Source organism: Calypte anna, chromosome 2 (assembly GCF_003957555.1).
Source record: "Calypte anna isolate BGI_N300 chromosome 2, bCalAnn1_v1.p, whole genome shotgun sequence".
Lineage (NCBI taxonomy): Eukaryota > Metazoa > Chordata > Aves > Apodiformes > Trochilidae > Calypte > Calypte anna.
Genome location: NC_044245.1, coordinates 89,548,987 through 89,572,092, shown reverse-complemented (window position 1 = coordinate 89,572,092; position 23,106 = coordinate 89,548,987). Strand labels below are relative to the sequence as shown.

Genomic DNA, 23,106 nt, shown 5'->3' with positions numbered 1-23,106 from the left:
ACCGTACAAGACCAGGTTTGGCAAAATCTGCTCCATGACCCTCTGCAGTTTTATGATTCTATTTTGAGTCCATCAAATTACAAGGTTTATTACATGGAAACAGCTGTAGGAAGTCTGAAATACTTCAGATCACTGATTATCTCCTTCACAAGAGACAGATACAACATTTGTCTTCCTTCCAAGCCTCTGCAGGATATGCAATTGATTTAAAGACTCCCTACCTTTTCTTAAGCATCTCAACTGCTAATGATATAAATCCTTTAGTCTTGAAGTATATCTTTTATGGCTAACAAAGTGTCCCTTTAATTTTTGAGGCACCATCTAATCAATCAGCTAAAAAAGAAGTATGAACAGCTCTACAACATCCTCTGTCCTAAACAGCAAGTGATTTATGCTGCTCATTCCGTCAGAACATGAAATTATTTCATACAAGTTCATATTCTTGGCTATAATTGGCCAAGAGATTTCATTGGCTTGCTTGGGAACAACAAAGTTGTTCAAAATTACACATGAGCAACTATGTTGGAAAATTGAATTCAGAAGACAGTAATCCATAAATTTATCTGCACAAAGGACTCTCATTTTGTCCAACAGTCAGCTGTCCATGAAGATAATGCTGGCACAAAAAACAACAAAAAACAACAGCAAATATGTCTGAAACACTGAATTTCCCATCTAAGTGTTCAGTTAGATCTCAGATATTGCACAGAATAAATGAGCCATGCCAAGGTAAATGTGAGGCATGACAGAAAAGTAAACAGTCTGTATCTTCATTACTCTAGACAGAGGCTCATTACAGCATTACAGGAAAACCTGTCATGTAGAAAAGTACAACGGTTTGGTGAGAGAAAATACTACAGACTATTTCTAGATTCTGAACTCCTACTGGATACACCACCAGGGAGTAAAAGCACTTGGTCACAACATAACTTCCAAGTCAAGAAACAGAGATCCAGACTGCACTGCTCTTTCAGCAGCTGAGATTATTGACGTAAATCTTAGTAATTTGGGCTTGTCAGCACTTTACTTGGATCTCTGAAGAGAAAACACATGCTTCACATAACAAATGGAATGTTTTCAAATTAGGGCATTTCTGTTTGCAGCCAAGTTCACTGGAGCAACCACAAATTCTCTGTCCAAAGTTTATCTAGAGTCATTCTACAAATAACAAAAATAATCATTCATCACCAGCCTGTCTCTAGACATTGCGACTCTTTGTTGAGAGATTTTCAAAGGATTTCTTACAGTACCATGCCCAATTACTATGTTTTGTTGTTGGTTTTTTTTAATCACAAAAATAGTATGATTGCACCCTCAAAGTCTGAGGCCATCACAGTGATTCAGCAAGAATTATACTAACTAGGACACAAAAAGGCCAGTTTCTCAGACTTTTGTGCTTATTTAAAAGATAAAAAACACATACCGAGCCAAAAGTCCACTGTTTATCTTAACAGATCAGTTTTAAATACAGTAACCCACAGCTTGGAACACAGCACTACACCTTCCTGCAGTTATCCAGACATCAGCATTGAAGGGTCATTTATTTGCCTCCATACCTGGCATCTCAGAACTGTCTCCCTGAAGCCACAGTAAGAAGAGAGTCTGTCACATCTGTAGGTACACCTACCTCCTTAAAGAGGAAAAGCTTCAGGCAGGATTTCCCATGATCTCAATGTATTTAAGCAAAGAAAGGAACCAAAAATCTACCACCAGTAATGAACAACAAAAGGAACAATCTTCTAGATGCTATCTTCTTGAAGTCTGCACTGCATTTACTAAAAGCCACTAAAATATTATGCAAGGGACAGTACTTAATGCCTAGGAAAGTAGTTTCTAGCATGACACTGACATACTCTTACAGTATCAACTCAGTTATCCACATATCACATTCAATCCACGCATGGAGAAGCTTGCAACAGAAGTTGAGTCCAACAAAAAGGCAAGTGTGATACAAATTTCATTCCTCTGAGGGGAGTCATCAGATGACTGATGTGAGTCATCTTACTGAGTCCTGACGAAATGTGGGTTGACACTGACCTTCATTCAGACATGCAGGTTTAGAACATAGTGACCTCAATAGCATAACACTTGAATTACTTTAAATAAGCCACTATTTTAGCTTGAGGGCAATAAACTCTAAGGCTGTATTTTCAACATTCTGCTCTTTGTATTAAAAGCATAAACAAAGAGCAGTCAGGTCAGTCCTTGTGGCAAAAGACCTTACAGAAACCAAAGCAAGCACACAAGTCTATTCCCTGTACATAAGATGACAGCAATTCAAGTAAGTGACAAAACCAAGTAACAGATCAGGCTTTGAATGAATGAGCAGAAGAGGGTTAAACAACTAAATAATGAAGTTCTTACATAATTCCTGATACTAAAATTAGTGTGCTAAAAATGGCACAAGCACAACAAGTTAAAAATTTAATGAGTAACTACAAACCTGCTCTTCTTGCCTCAATGCAAGCAATGTTCATTTCCTCTTTCAATTCATGATTTTCGTTGGCTATAGCTTCACCTACTGTAACAAATCTTCCAACTGCCAGGTTAACTGCTTGGCCCACTCGCTGAATTGCTTGCAGAGTCTTGTCTGAACGCTTTGGTTTATCCTTATGATTAATAAGAGTAGTTATCTGCAAACAAGAAGAGTTAATTATTAGAACTGTATGCAAGACATTTTAACCTTAGTATTAACGGCAAATTTTGGAATGAACTCAGTAGTAGATTTTTAGAATACTTCTCTAATAAAATTCAGTGTTAAGTTACAAAATATCATTTAGCTTCTCATAGAATGAGAAAAAATAAATTGGAGTATAATTAAGTCTGCTCATCTGCTTATCTCACATTTCAAATGAATTGAGGAATTGTTTTTTCCTCCCCTTTGCACTATTAAAATAAGCTGCCCTAAGTCTCTCAAGAGGTTTTCACACTACAGATACAGAAAAAGCTGGAGTCTAAGTTGGCATATCAACATCATTTTGAAATTGCCAGCCATGGGAATCTTACAAACTTTTTGTGCTGCCAGGTAATTAAATAGACTCATCAATTATTTGAGAGCTTTGCTATTTTTACTGAAAGCAGAGTTTCTGTATGATGTTTTATCCAACTGATTAAGGTAGGCTTTAAGAACAAGCAGTAGCAGAGTTGTTACACAAAAAGAACCATCAGTCTTTCAGAAAAAATCCAACTTATTTCAGGCCTCCTTCCATTGCAATATCCACTCTACTCAGAACTTAGATATCCTCAATTACATGTTTTCTGAGTTTAAAAACTTCACCATTTGACCCAAGTTATCAATAAAACAACTTGTGAGGACATTCTTACTGTAAACTCCACATCCTGTATCAGCTTTTCTGCCCTGTATAATACCACTCTACACATTTCTTCTTGGATGGATCACACCTACTAGAGATTACCTTCTGACTGCAGCAGCAAACAACAATTTGCCCTGCACACCAAACATGAGGAAAAAGACACAGAAATCCCTCTCTCTCTTTAGAAAGGGAATGCAGAAGTAGCTTCACAAACATTAGAACAGTGTGCAATCCAGCCACTCAGAATTAACCAATTATAAATAATACAGGAGCTTTACTTTTAACTAGTTTTGAGCATCCTATATGAGCATAAAAGCCATCATGGTTGCAAAGACAGTCCTGACTGTCCCTGTCTCCCACTCCTGTTTTTGAAATTAATTTATCTGGAGTAGGTTAAACCTGAGTTGTGAAGAAAGTAACATTTATTAGTTTATTCTTTGTCATATTCAGTTGCCCAGTCCAGGCCATTGCATAGCTGTATGAATTTTCGGTGGCAAAAGGGAAAAGATTAAGACTGGGGACAGAAGGATGGGAAGAAGTGCTGCTTTCAGCAGCAGCATTGTTTAAGATGCCCACAGAACTGCATCGTAGGCCACATCCACAGGGGCTCAAAGGTGTCTGTTGAAAGAAACTCTGAATCACATAAGCTACTTAAGTGTCTGAATGCCTCAGCTGCATCAGCTTAATTACAGGTGTCTTTGTTCCTCAAAACATACAAATCACTATTCACTCATACATTCTCCTACACCAGTCAAGCCTATAGTAGGGCAACAGTAGAGATGTTGTACCTATAATGCTCACATTGGATTGAAGGAAACAGCAGGGACCAATGCAGGAACTGTTCTGCTTCATAATCTGATCAATGCTTACCCTTCAGATATCACCAAGTCATATTTCAGGGGAAAAACAGCGGTGTTTTTTTAATACTACTGGGGCTGGTTTTGAATGCCAGGAGCTGGTTTGATCAAGTTTGCAGTACTAAATTGCTTACAATGGAAAATACTAATATTTCACTGAGCACTTAGTTACATGAAGAGAAAAATACTTTGTTCTAGTACAAAACATCCCTACAGAAGTGCATTGTCTGCCTACTGCCTTATGATATCTGCTTTACTTCTCTAACTTATACCTAACCACACCCCCTAAAGGCAGGCCACTTTCTGCAATTCATACAACAAATCCAACCCTGTGAGAGTCCCCCTGGTTCACAAACTTCAGCCCCAAAGCCTATGAACCCTACACCAGTCAAATGAAAACACCATCTTAGGATGGTACAGTCCTGTTAAACAGCAAGCTAAGCAAACACCTGAACACCTTCAGGTTCATTCTAGAGGTGAAATGATGCTTCCCAGAATACACAACTACCATCACTTCAGTGAAAATTCATATTAATATCAGATGGATATTAAAACAGCTGCACTATGCACCTCTCCAGAATTCTTGCACTGTAGATGTTTCAGGTATACCATGCTATCAAATAAGCGATAGCAACTAATCTAAAAACCCAGATGGCAAGTTCTTACCTAACCATGGGCAGCAGCAAGCCCACAGAGCATTGGACCAAATGCTGAAGAAAACCAATTTGATAGAGGGTGACATCTTTGTTTCCTCATCTGATTTAAAAAAAAAATATCAAAACGATGCTATGCAAACAAATGGCTAACATTACATTTATACAGTTACTGAGAATAAAATAACACAAGGCTAAACCAAACAGAATAGTAGCTGGATGCATGCCCTGGCTGCAAGTTTACCTCCCACAGCACTGTATGCCAGTGGAAGTTTAAACATGTTCTGTGTAATCCCCCAAAAATGCATATGCAACTAACGCTGCAAACTGAAAGGCATACCATGGTTTTACAAATCATCAAGGCATTTTAATCCCATTATGATGGCAGAGGTATGCAAATGGTGAAAATTATGAACATATTACAGTTTAAGTTGCTTTAATGAAGTCTTACAAGGCATTTTCAGAAATAGTTTCATTGACACATGAGTGAAGTTTATGGTTTTGACTTCTTTAGCACTCTCTTCAGAAGAGGTTCTGCAGAAAAAGATAAGCTCAATAGCCCCCATACAAAGTGAAGCAAGAATCAGCAGCTCTTTTTGCACATTTGTCACTGGTGTCATCTTAACCTCATGAATTTCAGCAAGGCCAAGAGCAAGGTCCTGTACCTGGGCTGGGACAATCCCCAGTATGAATGCAGACTCGGGGAAGAATGGATCGAAAAGCACCCTGCAGAAAAGGACGTGGGAGTTCTGGTGCATGAGAAATTGGACATGAGCTGGAAACCTGTTCTTGCAGCCCAGCCAGCCAACTGGGCTGTGCTCAAAAGTGTGGCCAGCAGGTCTAGGAAAGTGATTTTGCCTCTCTACTCTGCTCTGGTGAGACCCCACCCAAAATAAGGGGTCCAGCTCTGGAGACCTCATCACATGAAAGACATGGAGCCATTGAAGCAAATCCAGAGGAGGGCCACAAAGATAATCAGGTTGCTGAAGCACCTCTCCTATGAAGACAGGCTTAAGAGTTTGGGTTGCTCAGCTTGGAGAAAAGAAGGCCCTGGGGAGACCTTCTGTAGCCTTTCACTAAAGGCAGCTTATGAAAAAGATTAAGACTTTTTACCAAGGTCTGTAGTGACATTACGGGGCATAATGGTTTTACACTAAAAGGATAGATTTAGATTGGCCGTAAGGAAGAAATTTTTTATGAGGACAGTGAGACAGTGAAACAGGTTAGCTTCCAAAGAAGCTGTGGATGCCCCCTCCCTGGAAGTACTCAAGGCCAGGTTGCGTGGGGCTTTGAGCAACCTGGTCTAGCAGAAGGTGTCTCTGTTCATGTCAGAGGAGTCAAAACTCGATCTTTAAAGTCCCTTTCAACCCAAACCACTCCATGAGTCTATCTGCTCTAAACACCCACTGGAGTAGTCTGTATATGCAAAATTGAATTTTGAAACCTATGGTTATATATGAAACATGTACCTTATCTAAAGGAAAAAAGGCCATCTTTGGTTCTAGAAACATGAAAATGCTTAATAACATCACAGGAGTGAGGAGAGTTACTAGATACAGATGGGCTTCTCAAAATCTGCCACCCACAGAAAACACTGCTGTGCAAACAAGTAGAACATGTAATATGGATTAATATCTTCTTCCTTCATGAAGTGCTAAGAGCAACAGGTATATACTCACCTATATATTTGATTTAAAATAAAGATATGAAGAAGCATAAGTAATAGCAACTGAAATTTCAGATTCTTTTCAAGACTTAATCAAACTTGTAATGAACAATCAAGTGCTAAAAAACTAACAAACAACATAACTGAGCAAGAAGAATTATTTCACTGGTATGGTAAGTGACAAACTGAAGGAAACTGTGATGCTAATAAGCAGCATAAATATTTAACTAGATCAGATCATAGTAAGAAAAAAATAAAATCCCTATGCAGTACAACTGGAGATGCATTGGGCGGAGGCATACAATACCACGCTTCAGGATACAAGTAAACCAATGAGCATTAGAAAGCAAATGAACTGGGCTTCTAAAATAAAGAATAACCAAAGTTCTTGCTCCTGACTCTTAAGCAGTTTAAAAAGACATAAAATTGGACAAGTTAAGTGAAGAAAAGCAAAGATCCACAGGAAATCTAAAAAGGAACTTTCTCCCCAATAAACAACCACCTCCCTCCAAAGATAGCCTAAAAGACTACCAAAAAACAGATTAGTGAAAACTTGCAGCATTTAAGGATATTTCAGATTACAAAGAATTGATTTTCCCCTGCAGCCCATCTGGTTCTGAACAGACCAGAACCATTACTGCTGTGTTTCTGTCGTTTGGTTTGTTTCTGTTTTTTTAAAGAAGGAAACCACTGTGACTCCAGGAGCATTATCTAAGCTTTCCTTTTAAAACTTAACACCTCCCAAATATTTAATTTATTGCATTTTGATCATGCATCACCCAGTCAGTAACATCTGTGGTGTTCATGCAGGAGGTAGCAGCTGAAAAGATTACCTGCAAGTCTCTCTGAACAAAAGTATATGCTGTTTACTTAGGATTTACTGATCAGATTCTCAAAACAAAACAATTCTTTTGACAGCACTCATGCTCTGTTTAATGCAAGCACATATGGAATGCTTATCTAGGATTTGAGACAGTAAGATTAAGAAGCATGCTTTAAGAAACTGTCCTTTTTGTCACTTATGACCAGCCCCAGAAAAAAATCGACTTTTCCCCCAAGTACTTTGCTAACACATATGCAGGCATAATTATCAAGATGTACCTCACATTTCAGGAATATCAAGCTCAGCTGTGGCACTTTTCAAGCACCTGTTTTCAGAGCTTTCTGAGGGCCTTCAGGTACTGATATTTAAATAATTCTATGCTTCATGCACAGGAAGCATCATGGCAGCATGCTTTGCTAAAAATAATCGCATGTCTATTTATTATAAGTGTAATTAAGTCTTGCATGACAGAATTAAGTGATAATTAAGACTGGCTTTCAGGAAGTATTTCTATGCAACTATAAATAAAACCAAGGGACATGCAGTTATTCCACAGCTACTGCTTACAAACACAAGAAGCATGACTGAGAAGTCATGCTAAAAGATATGCCACCCACCTCCCTCCCTGGGTAAGTACCCACATTTTACATACATTGACTTATGACTCTCAAGAGTACTATTTGTTACTGCCTCACACTAATCCATTTTCGTGCTAGAATACATATGTTTCCTCCATATATTCCTTGTTATGCAAGGAATATTATCCTCAGAGCAAAAGCTCCTCTTCTGGTTTTTGTTTTTTCTCCTACCTTCCATTAATTGTGGATGCCGCCTCCCTGGAAGTGTTCAAGGCCAGGCTGGATTGAGCAACCTGATCTAGTGGGAGGTGTCCTTGCCTATGTAAGGGGGGCTGGAACTAGATCATCTTTAAGGTCCCTTCCAACCCAAACCATTCTGTGATTCTATTATTCTAATTTCATAATGGCAGATGATTCCTTTCTAAATAACAAACAAACAAACAAAAACCACAAAAAACCCAAAAACAACAAAAACACAAAAAAACCCAAAACAAAAACAACCAAAACAACAACAAAAAACAAAAAAAAACCCAAAAAACAAAACAAAACAAAAAACCACCACAAAAAAACAAACCACCACCAAACCCAAAACCCAACATAATAGGAGGGTAGGAGGAATGGAAAGCCTTCTTTAAGAAAATGGAATACCACTACATAGCAGGCAAGAAGCTAAAAACCCATACTATAGACATGTGCTGTAAATTTAGTTGCATTTGATAGGACATGTAGAAAACTTGATCAAAAAGGCCTTTACCACACAGCTCATATTTTATAATTTCATCTTGATGGGGGCCAGGAGGAAATACTGCATTTTAGGCATCATGTCTCATTAGGTCTTGTTCACTACTTAAGGATAAACAGGTCTTCAGACCCATTAAGCCAGACAGCAGCACACTCTGTTCCAGCACCCACATCTGCTACAGAGTACAACCACATGTGTGAGAGAGAGCACAGAAGCAGCAGCTGGCATTTCATATGCAGTCCATAAGGGCTTCAAGCAGAATTGTCACACTGATTTCTCATCAGAAAAGATGAGCCTCAGGGTTCTTAAGAAATGAACAAGGACTGCATGCTTCCCTGTCCTAAAAATCAAAAGTCTGTTAAGATTAGATGCAGATCCAAGCAATAATGAAGGTCTTACTAAGCACCTTCTACAATTTCAAGCACTAAAGTGTTTTCTAGAAGTCTGGCTAATTTGCAGATTTTTAGAATTGGAAAGCTGTATCTTCCTACTCAGTTTTCCTTTTTGTAGAACACTCCACAGATAAAACTTGGTAGAAATTCAGCTTTGAAAGTTTTCAAAGGCTGGAAAGGATTTACCAAAATGAAATATAACTGCATTAACTACTGATGTGCTAGTCAACTTTAAGAAGCTATATTCTATTTGAGACAGTTGTTTCTGGTTTATGGACACTTAATTAGAACACTAGAACCATTTCTTCTACAAGTTATTATTCAAGAGGGAACTAACTCCTTCTTGCTTAAGTCACACAGAACTCAATGAACCATTCAGGACTATAAAGTCATCTCTTCTGTAAGACAACCACTACCAAGAAGTGGTATGATCTTGCTACTTTGTAGTTAAATATTTTCCTCATACTGCCAACACAATAGTGTCTAGAAGGGCAGTATATATATATATATATGGTGCATGAGTTCTGTTATGCTTCTGATGCTAAGACTGTTGTATCTCTACCTGAAGGCTTTCTAAAAGCATCTTCTCACTGCTTTTGTACACATCTTTCATACAAGCCTTCAGGGAAGCAAATGAAATAAAACTACTTTAACAACCTGTAAGCTGGTTCACTTATCTGTGGGCAAATGCTGACATGTTTAGAGGAGCCTCAGGAAATCTTTCACATGTAGCATCTAACAAGTTGATAAGCCACCCCTGAGAAATAAGAAGGAACAATCCAGGACCTGCAGTGACAAGTAAATACAAGACAAGCAATACAAGAGCAGCCCTACCAAATCAGACCACTAGTATACCTAACCTATTATCTCCTGCAGTGCCCAAGCATAGGTACTTAGAAAAGAGCATAAGAATAAAGCAAGCAAAGGAGACACCAGGTATATTGCTGTTGTAAACTGGTTTTTGGTTAATTGCAAATAGTGCATATTATTTTAAAACATCATAAATGTTTGCTTGAGCACTTCTCATAATCACAGTAACTTTAACATGTAGAAAATGTTATCTGGAAGGGGCAAGAACAGTCCTCTTCACCTCCTTCAGATCTAGACTTCAAAAATCTCCTTCAGATCTCCTTGTAAAGTTTGCCAGGAAAGAGAGTACACAAATTCAAATTTGAATAAACGCCTCAGATTACTAGCACCACTGCTATGTACTTGTTACACATTCTTGGAATTGCTAAAAGATCAAACGAAAATTATTCAACTCACAGCAAGACGGTACTGTAATAGTGAATAGATTTTCTTTGTGTTGAACACATTCCTAGAAAATCTTTATATTTCAAAACCAAACACCAGAGAGGAAATGATTAACCAAAATCTGACACAGGTAAACTTGTTCAATTGAGATGTAGTACTCTGATGATACCAATTTATTTCCTCCAGTGTGATTTTTGGGGAACTTGGGGGATTTGTGTTCTTTTACAAAGGAATGAAAGCTTTTGAAACTCCAGAAATGCTTATTTTTTCAGTGAGATTATTTCCAACTTCTTTTGCAAGTTGTTGTGAAAAGGAACTCTGGAGAAACAAAACAAACAAAGCCATGAATACAGGTGACTAGTTTGTGCAACCTTTGGACTCTTGCACACTATCTAGAGGTTTGAATAACATTAATAATGTTACTGAATTATCACTAGTTCTAGAGGAGAAATTCAGTCGCTTTATAATGTTCAGCTTTGACCCCTGAAATTTAGAGATCTTCAGTGATAAGCAGATATGAAACAGAAAAGTACATGAAAACTGACTTGCATTCCTGCCATCCTCCTTCTTTCTCCACTGATTCTTTGAATCAATGCAAAACGCTCTGCAAAGCTTGGCCACAAATCAAACCAGGCTAACTTGTTTACTCATAGTGTTAGGAGCCTTACAAGTTAGAGGCCTGCCGCTATCTTCCACCCCAAAAGGTGTATTCAGAATTCCTACAGAAATGAGTGGCAATGATAAGACCACCTTAATTTTCAGACAAGTCAAGATCCAGTGTCTTTCACTTTTTGAAAAGATGTATGGACATTTACAGACTAAAATTTGCACCTCCGAGCAACTTATGACACAAGTTGGCAAAAATGGCTTTTCAAATAGAAAATCCAATATAACCTCCTGTAGGAGAACAGCAGAGAGCAGGCCAGCGTGGGATAGAGGAGTGTTGTGAACTCCCTGGCAATCACTGACCCTGAAGAATAACAAAGAACTGTAAATAACCTAAGGAATTTGCCATCTGGACAATGTTATGTCCTAGTACCAGGTGCCTCCAGTGGGAATGGGTAGATAAGGTTTTATGTTAGTAAAAAGAACACTTTGCAGTGCAAATTGTAAATCAACAGGTATTAGGATACTATGTAAGGGTAACAAACCACACAATAAACGATTCCAATTGTGCACAGCAACCGGGGTCTACGCCTTCATCTCTTACATCAACCTCTTCTAATTATATGATATGTGCATCAACAAGGATACTGAACACAAGAAAATGTGCTTCCCTATCAAAAAACACATCCAAAAATAAAATGTCCCTTATTGCACTTTCCACAGTACATTGGCTTTCTAACTTAATAGCTACTCTTGAAGTTTGCTGAAACCCACAACTATCACACTAGAAAAATTGAGCATTAGCTAATAGACCAAATAATTAGTTTTATGGGTATACAAGCCAACAGTTTCCTCCCGTTACTCTCCAGTTCAGTATCTTCTTAACCAAATGGGCAGACTTCATAAACAAGTGTATTGCCCTTTTTCATTCTGCACCTAGAAATCCTAGGCATGAACAAGACCAAGTAAACAAAACCAATTCAGAGGGAAGTCCACTGTTTAAAGTGTATTTTCAGATGTGACCAAAACAGATGCAGACACGTTTTCAGCAAGAGATAGAAGTCTCAGAAACAAGTCAATTTACTAACATGACCAGGAAACCTCATTTGCCTGAATGGCACATTCCTGTTGTGGCTTTCTCCCCCTAACTTGCCTTTGTAACTGTACTAGCCTTCTACTCCTGGTGCAAGCAATACCCAAGACACCTCTGAGCTGCTTATCACAAAAACTACTGTGGAACTAAAAATTTCTAGTAAAATTGGGACTGTGTCTGGAAAACCCAGAAAAATGCAGAAAAAATTACTTCTTAATTCCAGAAACTGGCAGCTTCACTGGCACAAACACCAGCCATCTTGCACGGCATGTTGAGGGTTCCTCCAGCCTTTTTTAAGAGAAGGCTTCCTTAACAACATTTTCATATACCACTTCAATTCAGAGCAACACTGGTATTTCATCCTGAAAAGCACATACTTGCCCTAGGGATTAACAGAGAAGTGCAGCGTACTCTGGAAAAGGCTATGCAAATCCAAAGAGAGAAGTATAAAACAAAATAAAAATTTAACATAAGACAGGAACCATTATCTTATTTATCATAAAAAGCCTGTATACTCTTCTGGTTGAAGAGCCCAAGGGTAATAAAATCTCATTCAGATGGAGAACTTAAGAATATTTAAAGGCAACATTAAGATACAACATAGGGTCTCTGATAATTAAATGGGAGTATTCCATACACTGATCTAACTTTTTTTTGTTCAACACTTGCAAATTAACAATATTATCCTTCTAAACAATTTTGACACCCATGACTAAAAAACACAGCGCACTTTTGCAACATTACTTTGCAATTTTACTGTGTTATTTGAAAAACACATTATTTGTGTGGGTTTAAGTGGTAATATTCATTCTACTTGATACAAAAAGTCAATACAAAAATGCTTCTCTATGACAAAAGTAACTTCCTCATTTAAGTTTCTGTATACACCTGAAAGAACCTTAGCATTTGCTCATACATAATTTTTGTAACTTTTGTTTAGGAGTTATACAAGTTATACAAGAATTCATTTTATGTGTAGGAACACGAAATCATACCATTCAGTACCTAGAGTTAAAAGTTACAAGCTGGCACTGGAGCCTGTATCACTACACATCTACTATGCTAGCTGTTAACAAGGCTATTGATAGAAAGCAACACAACTCAATGAGTAAAAATTATCAGTTAAGGCTCTATCTAGCAAGAGTTATGCTTTGTCAATGAATTAATTAACATAAAATAAATCCATGTGGAAAGTCACAGGATCATAGTACCATACAGCAGTTTTACTAAACTATAATCAGAGCTGTTTGCAATCATTGATGCATAATTCATCCTTTGGGGATTTCCCTACATAATCTGTCTAAAACCATCAGTCAACAAAGCTGAATAGCAAGAAAGCTCCTCTAATTCTTTTTGTGCAGGATCACTGTCAGGCAGTTTCAATATTCATTCTGCTGGAGAACTACACAAATTTGTGTAATCTATAGAAAAGCCATTAATCAGGTCTCATAAATCTGAAATATAAGTTTCCATTGAAAAAGAGCAATTGATTTTCAGCTATGCCAGTATAAAGCATCTTTAGCTACTTGAAATGTTGCTCTGATTCATCACATCAAAGACTAGGGTACTGTACACTATAAAGCAAGAGCCAAGCTTAACACAAAGCCAATTTTACCATCTGAGGGTTCACAGGAAAAAGCCCTGAAACTGCAGCTGTTTTGTGGTAGTGCTGTTGCTCTTGTGATAAAATGTTCAAGTTAAATTCTTCCTGTAAAGAAGAATGTCATTAGTAATACTGACATCATTAATTGCTAATATAACAAAATTTCATTTAGCTATTTAGAATTTTCTGAAGTATTCCTGTGCTCTCCAGCATACCTTAAAAATCATAACTGTAAATTATTAGTTATTTCCCTTTCACTGTTTCATAACAGCCTGGCTTCATTGACTAAATAGCTGTCAATTAAAAACTAGCCTCAGTAAAGGGAAAGCTGCAACCACATCAGCTCAGAGATACAGCTGATACTGTGACTAAAGTAATCACATTATGTTCAGCCAGATAACAAACTCTTAAGATTACCTTTCCTGCACAAATCAAAGAGAAAGCAGCAGGCTCCTCCAGGGAGTACCTAGAGTAGGTTTAGATGCTGCAAGTTTCATTTTCCAGAAGAATAATTTGTATCAAGTGGAAGAGTACAAAACACAAACATAGTACAAAACACACACAGACAACTTAACCCATAATACCTATGGAACCAAAAGGAGAAGACTCACTGAGTTAATGACTGACTAATTGAAACTAATGAGATGCAACTCTATATGCAGGCACAATACCATATGCTTCCAGACTCGTCAGCAGTTAATGCACAAGACTCTGCACCCATGGCACAGTTTCTCTGTGGTACAGGATATAAACTGAGTTTGGCAGGAGGTTTGCTTCACTCACTACAAGTTACAACGCCAGCCTCTATGTAATTTGTAAATTTAGTACTGCCAAATCTCAAATCTAAAGTGAGTACCAACTGAATCCACAATGAAGAAAATCTTGGAAAAGGGGAGAAACTTTTCAGAGCTTGCAAGTTATCACAATGTTTAAAGTACTGAAGGATAGTGAAGGATAAGGACTTGTACCTGAGAAGCATTTTAAAAGGGGTGTGCTTAGATTTTTTTTTTTCCTCAGATGTAGGGAAGAAAGCAATGAGTTTAAGACAAATATGGATTACACTACTTTTTCCAAAAGGAATTTTCCTGTACTCTAAAAGTCCTATGAGGCAAAGCCACCATACTGGAGCAAGAATGCCTTTAGCACCTTAGAGGTCCCACAAAATGCCTAGTGAAACAAGGCAGCCAAGAGACTTGCTGGAAAAAAATCTCTCAGTGCATCTGCTGCATGAGAAATGCAAATGGAAATGTGTAAGAGCTTGTACTGAATGATGAAGTTCAGGAAGGGAATGAGACTACAGATATTCCTTCATTTTATGAATGTTGTCCAGACAGTATATGAGCCACTTCTATTTAGTCTCCGAAGAAGAGAGAACCATTTGGTTTGCAGCAAATTCAAATGTACAGGTATGCAATGTGCCTGTACTGCAATACAGTACTATGACTTACTTACAACACTGATTCATGGTGTGGAGGAAAAACAGATATGGAAAACATTTTTTTGTTTGTTTTTTCCCCCTCCTAGCTTTTGTAGACTTCCAAGAATAAAAGGCTAGTGCCTATCAAGTTATAAGTCTAACAGTGCTCTTAATATAGGACTCTGCTTTAAAACTGTCTGCTAAAAACACATTGAGACAATCAACAACTTGAGTAATTTCCAAGAGTTTTACAGCTCGTAGGTTTGGAAATGAACACTCCTTGAAAGCTATTATATATATCTATGTAACATGTCATATATAATGTCTTACATTGGTTTTGTCGCTCTATAGGCAGCTGCAATTTCTGTAGCTGGTGTATACACCTCATTCCTCATTCAGTGTCTGACCACCCTTACATTGGAAAACCCCTTTTCCTGCATCTGATCAGAATTTCCCATGTTCCACTTTCTGTCCACTGCTTCTTTCTCTATCATCATACACATCTGGAATCAGTTTGTCTGCCTTCTTTATCCAACTAGATGGAAGTTGTAGACTGCAGTAAATCCTGCCACTGAGCAGACAAAAAAAAATCACTACAGGTTAAAGCAGTATGGATGGGAAAGGACCATTCTAGCTTCCCGTATGAAAGGTAGGTCCTAAATGACCACTAGGCCTCTTCTTGAGGTTGAATAAAGACACTTCCTTTTAACCTCTCCCCTTATGTCACATGTTCCACTATGTCAGTGTTTTCCCTTGTACTAGGGAGCCCCAAACTGGGGCTTTTTCCATTGGGACTCCCATGTCTTTCCTCACAGAGGTTCTCTGTAGACAGCTGACCAGCCTGCACAACATTTTGCATGGTGTTATCCTGGCCCAGATAGAGGACTTTGTTAGATCCAACAAAGACAATAATACCTGAAGGTCTTGTCAGATCATCCTTCCAGCCTGTCCCTCTTCCTAGCAGCCCAGTCCTCTAGCAGATCAGACTTCTCCAACATGCTGTACAGGAGCTGACATGTCTGATGAACATACTGGCCAATCATCCCAAAACTGAAATCACTAATCGAGGTGTTAAACAGTACTGAGCCCTGCAATGGTCCCCAAGGGAAATCACCAGTAACTGACAAAAAAGAAATAGATAAAATGTCACTGATTATATACGGATCTCCAGCTTGACCCAGAAGTCTTATTCTAAAGTCATACCTGCAGTCTGAAAACTGCATCTATGAGCTTTTCACATACATGGGAAAATATCAACTGTTGGCTCTTCTTTAGGCTCTAATACATAGCTCCATAAACTTCTGGAAAAACAAAATACTGGCAGAACATTATGTAATGTTATATAACAGTCACTGAAATTGGAATTGATTTAGCTAGCTTCAGAGAAAGCAAGGAAACAACAATGTTAAAGAACAGGTTTGCTTTATCCACCTCAAGGCATGTGCCACTGCTAACTTATTCAGAACCTAAGATGCACAATAGCAAAATTCAGAAACATTGGCATCATGGACTTCTAATACCTATTTAAGGTTTTATTGTGACTATATAGGTCAAGACAATTCCAAAACCTCTGACAAGATCTCCAGTAACAAGAAAGTTGGAAAAAAATGTTCAAGTAAACAAGCACAAAATCGTTCTCCAAAGTGCCTATGACAAAATGGGCTTTCAGAAGGCTAAGCAGCGAGTTGTAATCACACAGGTCAACACTTAGGATGCTGAGAGATAGGTCACCTTCAGCTATGAAAACTGACTTTCCTCTTTTGGGAACATATACAGAGCTCAAAGTTCCCTCTTGGTGAACTTTTCCCAAATGCCTGACTGTGAAGGTTGACAAAAACTTACTCTGCAGCTTTTTGGAGAGCTTCCTTAGAACAGATCCAGACAGACAGACAGACTCTTCGATCTATGAAGATACCCAGCTGCTGCTAGACTAGCAAACAGGTACATAATGGCAACTGAGGAAGTTGCTGGTGGAGCCACATCCTGGAAAGTGCTTTTCTCCCGTCTTTGCCTTTCCTCAACTGTTTAAATTACTTGTTATTAAATGAGTCAGCACTGACCACTTTAAACACCCTTCCTGACTTGTGTTGCCAAAAACTTTCCATAGAAAAATGAAACCTGACATAATTAGACTGGAAATGGGTAGCAGCCATAAAGGAGATGTCTGGATTTTTAAAATGCTGTCTTTAATTCAGTGTTTGACATGAAAATAGTATATCTACCCAGAAAAAGTGAATTTTACTTATTCTAAAGAAAACTGTGGGGGTTGACCCCCAAAGCACTATTTCCTGAACTGCATGCCACATGCTTTGCACAACAGTGTAGCATGGTTTTCTTCACAGTATGTGTAAGTAGATGGTGAAAAAGAAGTGCTAGCAAATATGCTTAATACTGCCATTTAAATCTGCCATCTTTGGGCATCTGTGGCACTATTAGAAAAGGGCCACATCAAGGTCTGAACAGATCTAGAGAAAATTAAGACCTAGTTCAACTCTATAAACAGTAAGTTTTAAAAACAAGTTTATTAATAAACATATTCAGTAATCAATCTACAGGCAATTTCTCCTGTCAGGAAAACAGGAATCTTATGCCACTGCTGGCAGCAATTATACTCTGATATGCAAAATGCAATTAAAAAAACCCCAAACTTAACAACCCTCACGATTGCTAAATAAGAGCAAGTAGTCAAACACATTCACATCAATTAGGATGGTATACTGTAAAGTATATGAATTTCAGGAAAAAAAGAAAAGGCTGAGCCCCTTCTTATTTAAGAAAAAAAAACAGTTATAGCCCCACAAGACAGACTGAGAGTGAATTTGTCAGAGAGGGAACCTTTTGTTTCCTCTTTGCTTGAAGTAGCGAAAGCAGCAGCATTCAGACTATTTTTTCAGTAGTACACAAGTATCACATAGCACACAGTGAGTTTTTAACCGAAGGGTAAGAATCCAAATCCCTTTGCAAGCATATCTCATACAAGCAGAAAAACAAAGTCCTAAGTATTACTGCTGATCCATAGCTTATGTAGGATATAAAATCCAGATTCTGTTTAAGTACTCTCTAAACACCCTTTCTGCATAAATACCCAAGCAAAGCCAGCCAATGAGACCTCCACTGAACAATAACCTAGATGAAACAGTACAGCCAGAACTGATAAACGAGTACAGAAACTGGGGCATTTTATCAGGCAAGCATAGGGAACTGCATCTGATACCAGCAGCAACTTCAGCCTGAATGTGAACAGAGCTCAGTGCTCAGCTTCCAAGGGAACAAGCTCATCTGGAGTGCTTTACCAGGAAACAGCCAGCTCTGAAGTGTTCATAAATGCTCAAACCTCACACTTTGTATAGGGGAAGTGAAAGATACTTAGCACTTCTGGAGAATGCAGCTATAGGTTTTGTACTCAATGAAAAAACCATACATGACATATTACACATGCAACATATCCATGGAGAAATAAAAACACTGTTCTTAAACACTATTTCAGAAGAATAAGGATGTGCGCATCTTCCCAGGTATCTGTTAAAAGAAAGAATTCAACATATGCCATAAAGTTCAGCCTTTGCTGGAAGAGTTTCTGTTTGTTCTCAAGCTTCTTTTAAGTGGTCTCCATATTTTATCTCTGTCAACTATTTCAGTACAAAATTCAGTGAACTTCATCTTTAATTTTACTGTCTGGAAACAAGTTTTTAATCCCCGAGACAGGCTTCTTCAAACTCACTGGGATTTCTTCAAACAGAGAAAAACAAATTACCATTATAAATACAGAAACACCATTAACCTTCCTGCAGCCCAGCTGTATAAAAGCATTGCGAGGCTGACAACACTTGTTTCCAGATGGGCAATGGGGATACAAACAAACGTAATTTGACCTGACCAGAACTAGTTATTTTTGCGTGGCTGTTATACACTGTTTAAAAGATTTCGTACAGATAGGTTTTGGCTTCCTAAGTTTAATAATCAGAGTTCAAAATACAAAAATGCTACATAGCAAACATTAATTTTCAAGAAAGAAAACATTTATTGGGCATATCAAACTTCAGTTTTGTAACTAGAGATCTATAAAAATAAAAACCAAAACCCACAGAAAGGAAGTGACTAGCATGTAATTACCAGACCACTTTAGAAAAATATTTGTTGTTTTGGTTTTGGGGTTTTTTTGGTTGGTTGGTTTTTGTTTTTTTACGAACTCACAGGACTGTGCGGGAAACCTTTTGAGGTCACTAAGACACAGTTTGCCTATTATTTAACCTCATAAAATTCGCGTGCAAACCTCGGGTGCGGCGAGAGCTCCAATCAATGGTACACCCAAGCCAGACCGCGAAAACACAAAGCTTCACCAAATTCCCTGGAAGCCGACTGCTCTCACCAGCTCCAAACTGTGAGAAAAGCAGAACGCTCCCATGTGGAAAACCAGCCGGCGAGAGGCTGGGGAATCCGAGGGCACTCGGGCGGTGGTGCAGCCCCTCCGTCGGAGGAGGGAGAAGGTGGGACGGCGTACGCGGTTCTCGCTGCCCGCTGCCCCCCGCCCCCAACGGCGGCATCCCGGGGCTGAAGCCGCCGGCGGCACCGCAGCGCCTTGGGGCCACGGGCGTTACGCAACGGCACCGCGACCTTGCGGGGAACTTCGGAGTTCTTCACAGGGAGGGAGGTGCGAGGAGCATCCCCCACCGGCATCACCCCCGCACCGCGCCGGCTGGCGGGACCTTGAGTCTGGGACGCGACTGAGAGAAGCCGCCCCCGCCCGGGAGGCTCGAGAGAGCGGGGCCACGGGAGGAGCAGCACCACTCGAGCGCGCAAACTTCGGCGGTAGCCGAGCCCCGTCCCGGGCGGGAAAGGGGAAGTGGCCCCTGGGTGGGAGCCGACGGCTGCCGCCCTTCTCCCGGCCCTCGGGGTGAGGGGCGAAGAGGAGAGGGGGAAGAAGGGGTGAAGGGGGAAGCGGGAGAGGGGGGGTGGGGGGTAGGTGTCTGCCTCGCGCGGCGGCATTTCTACCTGCGACACCAACGGCACCAGCGTCTGCTCCACGGAGCGCGTGCGGATCTCCAGCCCCGCGTCCGCCCCCAGCCCCGACGAGGATGAGGAGGAGACGCCGCTGCTGCTACACGGGGACGTGGCCATGGCGGGAAGCCGACGACAATCTCCCCACTCCCCGCCGCCGCTACCACCACCACCGCCGCCACTCGTCCTCCTTCCCAGCCGACTCCACTCCCGCCACTCAACACCACGGCCCCCACCACTCCGCTCCAGCTCCGCCTCCGCCCCCTCCCCCGCCCAGCCGGGGCACCGCTGCTTTGCCGGGGCGCCAGGCGATGCCGCGCGCGCGCGCGTTCTCAGCCCCCACCTCGCGGCCCCTTCTCCGCCCCCCTTGGGACGGGATTTAAAGAGGCAGCGCCCGTCTCTCCTCTCTGTGTTCTGAAGCTGAGGAGAACCTTCCTCAGACGTTCCCTCGCCTTGTAACCCACTCCCTCCCTTTTCCCGCGTAGTCTTCCCTCACTTTACCTCAGCTCCCCTCTGGAGCTTGCTCCCACCGAGAGTTTCTCCGCCGCTCTCGCCCGAGGTGACCGAGCGGAGGGTCCCTGCCCCGGTGGGGAATCCAGGGGAGGGGCTCGGGTGAGCTTCAAGGGAACGGGAGTCCTGCCCGGTAATCGGTCTTGGGTTTCCCGCTAGCGCTGACCCAGTGAAGGGTGGTCCCGGCCGGGGAGTCGGGGACTACGATGGAGGCAAAAGGAAGGGTCAGTCAGGGAGCTCCTCTCTCTCTCTCAGAGCTGAAACTACGATTCGTGTGACTTTATAGCATCTGGGGGGGAATGATGACTTAAACTAAACTCCCTCGGCTTTTCTCTTCGCAGCCTTGGCAGTAAGGGGAGGGGAACGCCTCTTGCCTTTCTTTCGGAGAACAGCTATCGTGTGATGTGGTTTTGCCCAGCTCTGGAGCTAAAACAGACCATCTGTGAGGGCTCTAGCAAGAAGATGGCAAAAGTAATTTCAGCTGAATAAAACGATGTTTTTCTTTGGTTTTGGAACGGGCTAAACTTCCCCATGTTCGCTTCTCACGTGTATTCAAGAAGTATCGGTACATCGGTGTTTATTTTCTAAATTGGCTGAACGTGTTTGGTGCAGCTGATGATTCTACGAGCCTGCCTGTTCACAATTGTGGAAACAGGACGGAGTTGTTCTGGCTGGGATCCAGGCCACCAAGGTGCACAGCAGCTTTAGCCCAGGGCTGGGGTAACTCAGCGCAGAGCTGTGTGTCTGAGCCCACAATCTCTGGTGCCTGGGGTCTGGGCCGGTAAAGGCAACTACTCTGTTCCCTGATCAGAGCTGGTGATTTCTGTTTGCTCAGCTCTCAGAAAACACACCTCTGTGAATGTGCATTTTGCTTTTTTATGTTGATAGAAGGACTTTGTATCATGTTCTGTCTCTGGAGAGGTTTCTGACCTCTTCTGCGAAAAGCACCTTTTGTGCAATTTTGAAACCTGGACATAAGATAAAGAATTTAATCTGTTGTCCTTTGGAGTCCTATGGATTTATCCATATTTATTAAAAAAAAAAAGAAAATTGCCAGAGCTGTGAGTATAACCTTAGATAACGATATGACCCTGTTTGTGGCTCTTCAGGAAATTGGTTTCCAGCGTGGTCTCATATTTTCTAAACTGACATCTTATATAACATCAAGTGTTACAGGAGAGAACTGAAGGCTTAAATCTGCCACAGTATAAAAACATCTAAATGATGGTGTAGACTTGAAATAAATGTTCTGAGGCTTGATCAAAGTGATCTGGAGCACACTTGAGATTTCTTGTTTGGTTGGTTTTAAAAAAAAAAAAAAATACATTTTCTCACAATATATTCTATTCTTTTCCAGGTAATGTTTTCCCATTACTTTTCAATACCTAGGTTCTAAACCTTCAAAAATAGTTGTTTTCTGCTAAGTTTTGGTAGAACACCTAGGTCAGGTGTGGTTGCAGCCTCCTCAGGACTCCACGCTGGTGCAGGAAACTTCTGGATTATATGAGCTGAAGCACACACCAGAGTTAGTAATATCAGAGAGAGAAAAGTGCATTCTTCTGCCCCCTTCTCCTTGCCCCCGCCTACTTAAAGTTGTTTCTTCCTTCAAAATTGTTAATTCTCACTCATGGACAATTTTATGAACATTGCCATAATATAAATTATATCATCAACAACTACAGGTCCACCAGACATACCAGAAATTAACTAGAAGCACAGACACATTTGGAAGCATGTGGCTTATAATTCAGGGTGACCAGCCAAGTCTGCTTCATTTAATTGCTGTCTGTTGTCTTCAATGCAGTAACAGATCAGACTTCCCAGAGATGACATTTTCTGATTTAAAGCAGTGGTAGTAGCAGAGGCTAATGATGAATTTGAAAGATTTTAACTTCATATTGAAAAAGAAACCAATCTTGGTGTAAAAAATGGCAGCAAAAATAGCAATTTTAAACTAATTTTCTACACAGATGAGACAGGTGATGGGAACTTCACAACACCTTTCTGCAGACAGGAGTCCTAACCAAATCCACTAACCAAATCCATTCACTTTTCCTTCTTCCATTTTGCTTTGCAAGAGAAGCAGCATCAGTGGGTGATGCCAGTGACAGCTCTGTCTAGCTCTCCTCCTCTTCAGGTGCTTCCATTTTAAACATGGAAAGCATAATCTCTGCTTCTGGGTCCTGTGCTGGGCAGACAGAATGGGTGTTGTGGTGGTTTCAGTTTAACACAGTCGGAAAGCTCCAGCATGCTGCAGTCTAACGTCTTTGAACACACCTCAAGGAGACCTTCAAACATTATAGCCCGGAGCTTAATTGTGCTTCTTAATTATGTTAAGACAATTTGAATGAGCCAGTGTGATAGATTGCAACCACACCTTTGGCATGCCAACACATACTTCTGAGGGAACACTTTAAACAGGCAACCCACAGCACCAGAGTATTTTGCATACAATCATTTTCAGCCCATGTGGTGGATTGGGGAAAGCAATAGTCCATGACCCCAAAAAGAATGTCCCCCATGCCTGTAGGATGTGAGAACCACCGGCCACAGCAGTCTCTAGACAGCTACTACTCTTTAGCTCTACACTGCATCTGAAA

At 40.4% G+C, this 23,106-nt stretch overlaps 1 protein-coding gene across 1 annotated transcript in view; it reads right to left on the bottom strand.

Annotated features, from left to right (window-relative positions):
* CTNNAL1 (catenin alpha like 1) overlaps positions 1-20,236 on the bottom strand; it is a 52,269-nt gene extending 32,033 nt beyond the window's left edge. Inside the window, exons 1-2 of the mRNA XM_030445668.1 lie at positions 19,991-20,236; positions 2,444-2,633 (exon numbers count right to left, since the gene is read on the bottom strand). Coding sequence (XP_030301528.1) covers positions 2,444-2,633; positions 19,991-20,116 — 316 coding nt within the window. The 5' untranslated portion in view covers positions 20,117-20,236. The remainder of the gene's footprint in view (positions 1-2,443; positions 2,634-19,990) is intronic.
* Positions 20,237-23,106: the final 2,870 nt, after the last annotated feature.